Genomic DNA, 11,938 nt, shown 5'->3' on the forward strand with positions numbered 1-11,938 from the left:
GTTTTTAATTTTTTTTTCTTTAGTTAAAATTAATAAATTAATTTTTTTTAATTTAGGTGCTGACGTGGCATTTTTTAATGTCAAATAATATTTTTTATTATTATTTTAATGGCCACGTCATCTTCTGTTTGCCACCTGTGCAATTTCCGTTTCTAATGTAACGGCAGGGACAAAAACGAAACGCGTTTTCCAGGATAGGGACTAAAAGCGGTAAAAAAAAAATTTAGGGACCAAAATAGAAATCGCGTGAAAATGTAGGGACGAAAATGTGCTTTTCGCCTAATTTGTTCACTTGTTGTTGTTTGGTTTTGTCTTATTTTTGTTTGGTTTATGTTTGTTGTTATTTGGGCTAATATTTATTGTTATTATTTAAGATTTTTTTTTAAAAAAAATTATAAAAGGGATTAAGGATTATGTTTGGGGAGTAGAATTAATTTTGAAGTAATATTACGTCCAAAATATTTTTATAATAAATTTTATGCAAAAAACTGTTACTGGTGGGTAAAAAAATAATATCAATATTGGGGTCAAATTAGAATTAGAAACAACTTACTACATTGAATTTGTTGTGAAATTATTGTAAAAATGTTGTGAATTAGAATGTAATATTACTCTTATTTTTGTTAAATCCAAATTTTTGTAATTCTCAAGTCAGGTTGTTCAACATTTTTATTAAGGTAGACATAATAGGTTAATTTAGCATACAATATTTTTTAGCAAGTGTATATATACATTTTTTTTGCAAGTCAAATGCAAGTCAGGGTGGTCTTGTGACCACCCTAGGTTGTATGTGGAGCCGCCAGTGAATATGGACCAAATGACACTCCCTCTCCCTCAAGGTTTGTATAAATAGGAAAATTCTTAGGTAGTCCTAGAGTATAGTAAAATGATGTTTCATCTTCTTACATTCATGGTGGATCTCATCATGAATTTAATGAGCGAAACCTACCATAAATGTGAGATGAGGAAGCACCATTCTCCGTGTTCCGGGAGTACCTAAGAATTACTCATATAAATAATAGTTTCTTATAAATGAGTAGGAAACTTAAAAAAATAAAAAATAAAAAAAAATAAAAAAACTCTTATTGAAGTAATAGTGTGAGAATTATTGAGAAGTTATGAACCTATTTGTTGTATTTATATAAAACTTAAAACCCGAGGAAGTGTTTTATATAAAAACACTTATGGGAAATTACCATTTCAATAAAACTTAAGGGACAAAAGTATAATTTACCAAAAAATCAAAGGCGAAAAGCACATTTTAGTCCCTACATTTTCAGGCGATTTCCATTTTAGTCCCTAAATTTTATTTTTACCGCTTTTAGTCCCTATCCTGAAAAACGCTTCCATTTTTGTCCCTGCCGTTACTCATTTAACAGAAATATCATACGTGGCAAACGGTCCAACAGTAAATGCTGACGTGTCTATTAAAATAATATTAAAAAAAGCTACATCAGATAAAAATAATATTTCAAAATGCCACGTCAGCAATTTAATTTTTGAAAAAAAGCCACCTCAAATAAAAATAATATAAAATGACCGTTTGCCACGTATGATATTTCTGTTAAATGAGTAACGGCAGGGACAAAAATGGAAGCGTTTTTCAGGATAGGGACTAAAAGCGGTAAAAATAAAATTTAGGGACTAAAATGGAAATCGCCTGAAAATGTAGGGACTAAAATGTGCTTTTCGCCAAAATCAAAAGAACAAGAATGAAAGGGCTAAGGAGGCACCTAGTGGGAGCAACCACAATATATATTATTTTAGGGGCTTCGATGAAATTTTTATTGTATAATTACTCGACAAGATTTCGTGTCCTAATTGCTGATAATTACTTTCTCAAAAAAAAAAAATATTGCTGATAATTAGAACGAAAATAATGTTATTAAGTCCCAAATGAAACATATTTCACTCACCATTCAATGCATGCATCTTCCCATCTATACAAGTTATAACTACTCAACTCATGATATTGGTGACTTTGGGGTGGGTTGCAAGTCTGTGCACTCAACTTAATTATTGATTTATTGGTTGGTTCGAGCATTTTCATATATTATTATAAATTCTATTAAACAAGAGGAGAGAAAAGTTAATAGGTGTTCTAATAATATTTGTTTAAGAAATATGTTTTAAACAAAATTTTATGGGAAAAGAAAAAAGTAATTGATTTTTTTTACAACTTTTATATTTTCATGAAAATAATATCAAATTTTTTCCTAAAATAACCTATTAACAAATGCTTTAAAAACACTCATTAACAAGACTCACACACAAAATAAAAAGGAAAAATACAAAACACAAGTAAGAGGAGCCCAATTCAAAGTTAACGGGAAACATGAAATGTAAGTCACGGCTATTTTTTTTTTAAATATTATAAATATAGTATATAGTTATGTTCGGAGAACAATTCAAGAATCTCTTTTGAGTAGAGAGGCCCATGCTTCGTGAAGCTTACCGGCTCTCTCTCTCTCTCCAATAAAAAGCTTAACCTTGCTTCATTGGAAAACAAACAACACCCTTTGTTCACTCTTTTCTGTCTCTCAAAATGAAGAATAAACAACAACAACAACAACAAGCAGCCTCGCCAACCTCAATTCAAAAGCTCTTCAATGCCCAAATGCACCTCCATAACCTTGTCTCTTATTTTCTTATCTTTTGCTCCGGTTTAGCCCTTGGACTCACACTCAGTTTCTATCTGAAAGATTTCCCCTTCAACTTGCAGCTCAACCAGTTCCTATCTCCAACATCACCCCCTGTCCTGATTTCATTGAAAACCAAGAATCTCACCCGAGTTGGATTAAAAGAATACTTAAAACCACCAGATGTTATGCACGATATGGAGGACAAAGAGTTGCTATGGAGAGCTTCCATGGTGCCCAGGATACGCGAATTACCTTTCAATCGCACACCAAAAGTTGCGTTCATGTTTTTGACAAAAGGGGCTATAACATTAGCTCCACTTTGGGAGTTGTTCTTTAAAGGACACGAAGGTCTCTATTCTATATATGTGCATCCAAATCCTTCTTTCAACGGAACAGTGCCTCAAGATTCGGTTTTTCATGGCCGGAGGATCCCAAGTAAGGTCAGTAGATATGCATGCACATAAATACATACATATTCTTTGCACTTATTCATGTATTTTAAAATCAAATAGAGAATATTTTTTTTTAATTAAAAAAAAATTCAATCAACCGCATACAATAGAGAGTTATTATTCATAAATGTCAATTTCGAGGAAAGCACCCTCCAATTAATATATAGGATTTTCGACAAATATAATAATATATACAACTTGCAAGAACTTGTCAACACAGTTAAAGTTTGGGTCTAAATCTGCAGTGCATTTTACCTGTTCCAGCGCATCAGAATAAGAATACAGAATTCAATCCAATATAACATCCCATTTTCCTTCGTAGGTTTCCAAACATGTACATATATACTTATATAACCCCAAATGCAAGTCTTGGGTTTGCGCTTATCTTGGAGCTAGCAGTGCCAAACTTAATGCACACTTTTCAAAGAAAAAAAAAATACTTGTTAATGTTTTATTAGTTTACACATAAAAATTCATTGTTAAAGTTTTATAAGTTTACACATAAAAATTCACTGTTGTTGTGTGTGCTTTTTCATTATTTTATTATTTTTTATTCATAATATATGTGTATAATTTGGCTTTAATTTTTAAAAAAATGCATAATAACATTATTTAATTAAACAATAAATACATCTTAATTACTGTTGTAGGGCCATTTGTAAACAAAATGGTTTACCTTTTCTTTTGCCTTGGGTTTGTACTTTCTACAGTTTTTTAATAAAAGTAGAGTTGAATTTTCTTTATGTTGAGATCAAGAAAGGGCACCTCGTTAATTGAAAAATGTGATAGGATATATTTATATATTATAGAATCATAGCATGCCTTGTGATGGAGATTAGTTATACATGCATGTGATACCGCGTGAGTCATTAAAGTGAAAACACATTAGTATAAGATATCTTTGGGTCCATGAAATGGGAGCGTCTCATTTGCTGCATCAGCACCTGATGGAGCATTTGTTACGTATATAAGAGTACTAATATTGGGGGTGTAAATACCCATCCGTTGCTATTTTACATCCAAAACTTAACAAATGTTGCTCCATTTGGTTATGAGTTCTTAAAAAATTTTAGAATCTGTGAACAGTTGGTTCTTATATATAAAACTTCTAAACAGTTGGTTCTTATATATAGAACCAACTGTTCACTTGCTCCATCTGGGTATAAAGAATCATTGTTATGTTTCTAGCCTTATATTAGAGATTAATTTTTTATGGATTAGACATTACACCTTCTCATTTATTGAATTGTTCAATGAAAAAAATCTAGCTCAAAATTGGTTTTTAACTATTTTCCTTCAATTCATTGTATCACCATTAAAAAAATCATACATGTATAGTTTCAGTTATATGACTTTTTTAAGAACAAAGTTTGACTACAAACGGCTAGAGGTTTGCACTAAAACATTAATATAGTTACATATTTTGAAAACCTAATAGTTAGATTATATGTTCTTTATGTTCTAAAGACACATGTTAAATTTTGTGTCAATCGGATGTTATTTACTATTTGATCTATAAACAATTTTAGACTACAAAAACATGGAATTTAAAATTTTGATTGATGAAATAGTTATTAATTTTTAATTTTTTTGAAATTTTGCATGTATGAAAAATTTAAAAAGAAAATGCAATTCAATAATGAATTTATCAAAATTCATATTCAATAAAAATATATTGAATACAAGTTGTGGTCAAACTCTGTTTTTGTTTTATTTATAAATTAACACTTATTGTGAGTTTGGATCCGCATCTATGTCTATGCGTTTACCTTTTTTTTTTTTTTTTTTAATTTTTTTAGCTCATGAACAATAAAATCACATAAATTTACTGTGCAGGAGACAAAATGCACTATTTATGCACTGTTCATAGGTCCCACAGCACTATTCACACACTTAAAAATTATTTTGCTACGGTATTTTCAGTTTTCAGTTTCAGTAAAAATAAGTTGTATCCAAACGGATCCTTAGTGAGTTGAAGAAAATAACTTTAAACTGATTTAGAGCTAAATTATGTTATTATTCAATCCCCTCAAAGATTGACTTCATGAAACTTTATCAAATAATCTAGTTGATAGTTTCGGTGAATATCTTGTCTTGTAATTATATTAATAGCTAGGTTTATTTGTATAAAATATTTATTAATGATATTATGTCTCTTCGTTTAATATTCAAATCATCTTGCGTCAGTAGGCAACAATAACGTTGGTCAATCCTAGGTTGTATCTAGGAACATCTCTGCTCTACTATATATAATATATTTTTGGTCATCGGCCCACCACTAATACGTACTGGCCTTAAGTCTTAACGTTTGTTTTCTAATACTAATTTTTTTTTAGAATCAAATACCTGATTTAAACGTTTTTGTACCTAATTAAGTTGTACGTAAGGGTTCCTGAAGACATGTCAGGCTTGATGAACAATATTAATCTGTGACTTATAATTTGGCTAATCATATTTTGACATATTATGAACAATATTCATTATTCGAACTGATCATGACCGCATGAGTTATCAGGGGATAACTTGTGGAGTGCAATTTGAGAAAGTCGAATAATAATAAAATATACCTAAGCTTAAAATCCTTCTTTCTTTCTTTTTATTTTTTCTTGGTAATCAAGCTTAAAATCTTAATTTAGGGGTAATATATTAATTTGATATATTAAATATATAATTTGATAAATAATACTAGCTAAACTAAGGATAATTTTATATAGAAAATTGAATATTATAGTTGAAGCAAAATTATAACAAAAGGAAATATAAACATATAATTATTTAAAAAAGATACTTACTTTCTCTCGAGACATAATTATGTAAAACTATAATCTAATCAAAAAAATTTAATTTTATATATTGTTTTAAAGAGGGATAGATTTTATTTGGTGTGTGGCTTTGTCGGAAATTGATTTACAAGGATTAATCATCATTAATGATTTAACACATTTGCAATATATTTTTTTTGGAAACATTTTAGGGTTTCAATTGGATTAGGTTTCTATTGGTCTTGTATTTTGGAAGCATCGTTAGAAATTAAAAAGAAAATACTAAAGATACTATCAAATGTTCATAATATGATGTGCCAATCTATATATATATATATATATTAATAGGTAAAGAGGAAAGAAAATTCAATTAAATTTTAAATTGGATTTCAATTGTTATCTAATTTTGCGTCATGTATCCTATTTAAGTTTTTTTTTTTTCTTTAAATTTTTGTTCTAAGTGAGTTAATGATGTGCAAAAGACGAAAGGTCTAACATAAATTAATCATCAAAAACTCAATAAACAAAAAAAGAAAAAAAGAAAGAGTAAACTCATGTATATATCCAAAAGAAATTAAAATAAAAGAGAGAGAGAGAGAGAGAGAGTGAGAGAGAGAGAGAGAGAAAGAGAGAGAGAGAGAGAGAATAATTTGAATCAATATATGTGTGTAATTGTAATTTTTTATTAATTGTACCATGCATATACACGGGTTATGTACTAATAACTATAGTTGATGAACTTCAATTACCCTGCTTCTTTTTTTAAAGAATACTAAGTATTTTAACTGTACATCACTATCAGTTTCTTTAAGACATTTTTTTCTCTTCTCTCGTGTCTTAAAAAAGAGTGATTACTGTCATAAATTTTTGGGGTTGGGTTTTTTTTCCTTGGGGTCGAAGTTTTGTATGGTAGGGGCCTTGGGCCGTCCCTGCGCTTTATCATAAATTATCCCAATTTAAATGATTACTGTTGCTTTTATTTTTTTTATTTTCCTTATTTTCTAATAAATTATTCTAGAAATATTTTATTTTTCTTCAATAGTCATCAAATGGAGTAATCTTACTTACATTAGCCATAAAGTCAGCTGGATGATTTAGGTTCTTACTTTATTTTTAGGTAAAATGGTTTTCCAACTAATACTCTACGTACTTCACCAATTAATTTCCCCAAGAATTACCTATAAATATAATGGAACATAAAGAGTGAATTAATGCCCAGTCAGTTCCTTCTCCTTTACAACGCTACTCTATTTTATCGCTTGGTCGAATCCACTAAATTTCGTGTCCTTGTTAATGTATTATTGCCTTCAGGTTTACGCTGTGGTAGCAATCTGTTTCATTCATTGCTTTGATTCTACTCCTTTTGCAACCATATAAAGTAAAATTCCATTTATCCTCATTTTCCTATACCCTAACTTTCTACCTCCCCAACCAACTTTTCTAAATTCTTTTATTCGCTCAGTCCTCATGTTCCAAAAATTAGAGATGTCGGAAGCAAAAGTGTTCTTTTTTTTCTTTCGGTAACCAAAGAAAAGCAACATTTTCTGGACCAACCCTCCATGGTATATCTCAAGGCCTTTTAACTTTCAATATGGGCCCCATTATTGGGCTCAATTTGAATTTTCAACTTGGGCCTGATTATTTAAATTTTTTTTGGGAGGGTACTTTAGCTCTATTATAGCATTTGCAATTTGCAACACAAATAATAGAGGAAGGGTGGAAACTCTATGAAATTTACTGCATGAACCTTGCAAATGAAGTATTGCTAATCATAAAAAAACACATATATTGAGAAATGCAAAAACTGCAAACTATTAATATGGTGAATGATTACTGGAAAGAAAAATGATGTTAGTTGTGAGCACAAATGAGAAACTAATAAGAATTTGATACATCAATAGTTTGTAAAAAGGTTTATGTACATAGCATTACTCAAAAAAATAATGAGCAATTTTAGGAGATACTACTAATTTTATTACATATAATTTACAAACTAATGTGTCATCAGTAATTAGAAAAAAAAAGTAATTCAGACATTTCTATATTATGGTTTTGAAATTCACTAATTACATTCATTGTCAAGTCATTTAGAGCTTTTCAAAAGTAATTCAACATTTATTTATTATGATGTTAAAATGACACGATCACATTTAATACCAAATTGAACTTTTTTAATGAAATTTATAATACTTTAAGCATTTTTCCAAATATTAACCCTCTACTTCCAATGATTCAGGCAGTGAGATGGGGAGAGTTCAACATGGTGGAAGCGGAGCGCCGCCTACTCGCCAACGCACTGCTCGACATATCCAACCAACGTTTTATCCTTCTCTCGGAGTCATGCATTCCTCTATTCAATTTCCCTACAATCTACAAATATCTCATGGGCTCAAAAAAGTCCTTTGTGGAGGCTTATGATTTACCAGGCCCAGTAGGCCAAGGCCGATATGATCACAAAATGGCGCCCACAATTAAGCTCGAGCAATGGAGAAAAGGCTCACAATGGTTTGAGATGGACCGTGTCAAATAGGACTTTGACTTGGGTTGACTGGTCCAAGGGTGGGCCCCATCCATCTAAGTTCAAAAGAACACATGTGACTGTTGAATTTTTGAAGACACTAAGGAATCATGGTAGCGAATGTGAGTACAATGGAAAGATCACCAATACTTGCTATTTGTTTGCAAGAAAGTTCACTGCCCATGCCTTGGATAGGTTATTGAGGTTTGCTCCAAAGTTAATGCAATTTTAATTGATTTGCATAGGTAGTTGTTGTTGTTGTTGATCGTTCATTTATACATACATGAATGCGTTTAAGGCACATAAGAAGTACATGTTGTAGAATAATTATAATGAATTTTTTTTTCTGTTTATATTACATTAATTTTTTTTTATTCAGATGACTTGATTTATGAATTATTATTGTGCACATGGATAGTGGATGGAATAACAACCAATAATTTTTTTTATTCAGATGACTTATTTATTTATTTATTTTTGGGTTAAGAATCAATATGAGGGAATCATATAAGCTAATCATGTGAGCAATTCGTAACATTATCATATTCTTACTTTCTATATGGCTCCAACCTTCTTAAAAAGTTTTTCAGGCTAGTAATCGGGTTAGACAAAAATTGAATATTAATAATTCAAAATTTGATGGTCTAATTTTGGTTTTAATATGAGCAAAGACCAAAGATCAAACATATTACAAAACTAAATAACATATTCAAATTTAATTCATGTAGTTCTGAATGAGTTTGACTTTTTCATAGAAATAGATCTTTCTTTGAGGGTCTCATAGAAATAGATCTTGATTAGTTTATTTTCTCAAATAGAATATATATCATTACCAATGTTTTATACAATTATGAATGATTGACTAGGGTTTTTTTTTTTTAATTCCTACGAACCTATATAATATTTGACATTTTCAATGGAAAAAATGCAAATAATCCATAAAAAAATGTTGGTGATTAGTATTGCTAACCTCCAATGTATCGCACCCTTTCTAAAAATTCTTACACAAAATTTTAGAAAATTGAAATCGATAAGGTGTGAAGTTTATTAGTATATATGATCATCATGTTGATTAACATGATGAAATGTATTAAGAATCCAATTTTTTTTTTCATTTATTAATTTAGTTTTAAATTTTAATTTGCTTCTCATTCTTAACTCCTTATTCAACTCCCTTGATCCTTTTCTATAATAAGGTGGAAAATTATGAAGGCAAGAAGATTTGACTTACAAATTGGGGCTAAGGCTGCATCACTAATCAGGACGAGAATAATCTTTTTTTTTTGAAACGGGACGAGAATAATCTTTATTATCTAATAATACAATCTGGTCTTAGAAGCCTATATGATTAGTTTAACGTTTTCCTGATCGTCAGTCATCATTCTACATTAACTAAAGAATGGGTTGCTGCGTGCCTTGATATATAAATACATATTTGGTAGGATGTTTTTTCAAATATAATAGTTAACTACAATTCTCCATTTAAATTTTTGGTATTTCTATTATTACATGTTTCAATTAATACATAAATCATATATGTCACGACTTTCTTTTCGGAGTCATAGTCATTCATGGTTTTTTTTTTTTTTTTGAAACCGGAACCAAATGAATGTCATTCATGTTAAGTTGACTAATCACTTTCAGGGCTTTTTTTTTTTTTTTTTGGGTTTTCGTGTCCTTGTTAATGTATTATTGCCTTCAGGTTTACGCTGTGGTAGCAATCTGTTTCATTCATTGCTTTGATTCTACTCCTTTTGCAACCATATAAAGTAAAATTCCATTTATCCTCATTTTCCTACACCCTAACTTTCTACCTCCCCAACCAACTTTTCTAAATTCTTTTATTCTTTCAGTCCTCATGTTCCAAAAATTAGAGATTTCGGAAGCAAAAGTGCTCTTCTTTTTCTTTCGGTAACCAAAGAAAAGCAACATTTTCTGGACCAACCCTCCATGGTATATCTCAAGGCCTTTTAACTTTCAATATGGGCCCCATTATTGGGCTCAATTTGAATTTTCAACTTGGGCCTAATTATTTAAATTTTTTTTGGGGGGGTACTTTAGCTCTATTATAGCATTTGCAATTTGCAACACAAATAATAGAGGAAGGGTGGAAACTCTATGAAATTTACTGCATGAACCTTGCAAATGAAGTATTGCTAATCATAAAAAAACACATATATTGAGAAATGCAAAAACTGCAAACTATTAATATGGTGAATGATTACTGGAAAGAAAAATGATGTTAGTTGTGAGCATAAATGAGAAACTAATAAGAATTTGACACATCAATAGTTTGTAAAAAGGTTTATGTACATAGCATTATTCAAAAAAATAATGAGCAATTTTAGGAGATACTACTAATTTTATTACATATAATTTACGAACTAATGTGTCATCAGTAATTAGAAAAAAAAAGTAATTCAGACATTTCTATATTATGGTTTTGAAATCCACTAATTACATTCATTGTCAAGTCATTTAGAGCTTTTCAAAAGTAATTCAACATTTATTTATGATGATGTTAAAATGACATGACCACATTTAATACCAAATTGAACTTTTTTAATGAAATTTATAATACTTTAAGCATGTTTCCAAATATTAACCCTCTACTTACAATGATTCAGGCAGTGAGATGGGGAGAGTTCAACATGGTGGAAGCGGAGCGCCGCCTACTCGCCAACGCACTGCTCGATATATCCAACCAACGTTTTATCCTTCTCTCGGAGTCATGCATTCCTCTATTCAATTTCCCTACAATCTACAAATATCTCATGGGCTCAAAAAAGTCCTTTGTGGAGGCTTATGATTTACCAGGCCCAGTAGGCCAAGGCCGATATGATCACAAAATGGCGCCCACAATTAAGCTCGAGCAATGGAGAAAAGGCTCACAATGGTTTGAGATGGACCGTGACCTTGCCATTGAGGTAATTTCAGACAAGAAATACTATGCAGTATTTGGAAGATATTGCAAGCCCACTTGTTATTCGGATGAACACTATTTGCCCACATTTGTTAGTATCAAGTTTTGGAAGAAGAATTCAAATAGGACTTTGACTTGGGTTGACTGGTCCAAGGGTGGGCCCCATCCATCTAAGTTCATAAGAACACATGTGACTGTTGAATTTTTGAAGACACTAAGGAATAATGGTAGCGAATGTGAGTACAATGGAAAGATCACCAATACTTGCTATTTGTTTGCAAGAAAGTTCACTGCCCATGCCTTGGATAGGTTATTGAGGTTTGCTCCAAAGTTAATGCAATTTTAATTGATTTGCATAGGTAGTTGTTGTTGCTGTTGATCGTTCATTTATACATACACGACTGCGTTTAGGACACATAAGAAGTACATGTTGTAGAATAATTATAATGATTTTTTTTTTTCTGTTTATATTACATTAATTTTTTTTTTTTTATTCAGATGACTTGATTTATAAATTATTATTGTGCACATGGATAGTGGATGGAATAACAACCAATAATTTTTTTTATTCAGATGACTTTTTTTTTTTTTTTTTTTTTTTTTTTTTTTTTTTTTTTTTTTTTTTTTTTTTTTTTGTATTT

At 30.3% G+C, this 11,938-nt stretch overlaps 1 protein-coding gene and 1 non-coding gene across 2 annotated transcripts; both read left to right on the top strand.

Moving 5' to 3' along the window:
- Window positions 1-2,499: 2,499 nt before the first annotated feature.
- On the top strand, window positions 2,500-8,748 carry LOC111997501 (glycosyltransferase BC10). The gene is made up of 2 exons (XR_010630197.1): window positions 2,500-3,082; window positions 8,093-8,748. It is a non-coding gene; the product is annotated as a glycosyltransferase BC10 (transcript).
- A 2,244-nt stretch (window positions 8,749-10,992) lies between these two features.
- On the top strand, window positions 10,993-11,828 carry LOC136068896 (glycosyltransferase BC10-like). Its single transcript, XM_065776722.1, has one exon. The coding sequence runs from the start codon at window positions 10,993-10,995 to the stop codon at window positions 11,641-11,643; it is 651 nt and encodes a 216-aa protein (XP_065632794.1). The 3' UTR covers window positions 11,644-11,828.
- The last annotated feature ends 110 nt before the right edge of the window (window positions 11,829-11,938 follow it).

This window comes from Quercus suber, unplaced genomic scaffold (genome assembly GCF_002906115.3).
Source record: "Quercus suber isolate HL8 unplaced genomic scaffold, Cork oak 2.0 scaffold_140, whole genome shotgun sequence".
NCBI classification, from domain to species: Eukaryota; Viridiplantae; Streptophyta; class Magnoliopsida; order Fagales; family Fagaceae; genus Quercus; species Quercus suber.

What these genes read in the sequence shown, in the direction of transcription:
- LOC136068896 (XM_065776722.1), top strand. Translation starts at nt 10,993, where the DNA reads ATGATTCAGGCAGTGAGATGGGGAGAGTTCAACATGGTGGAAGCGGAG.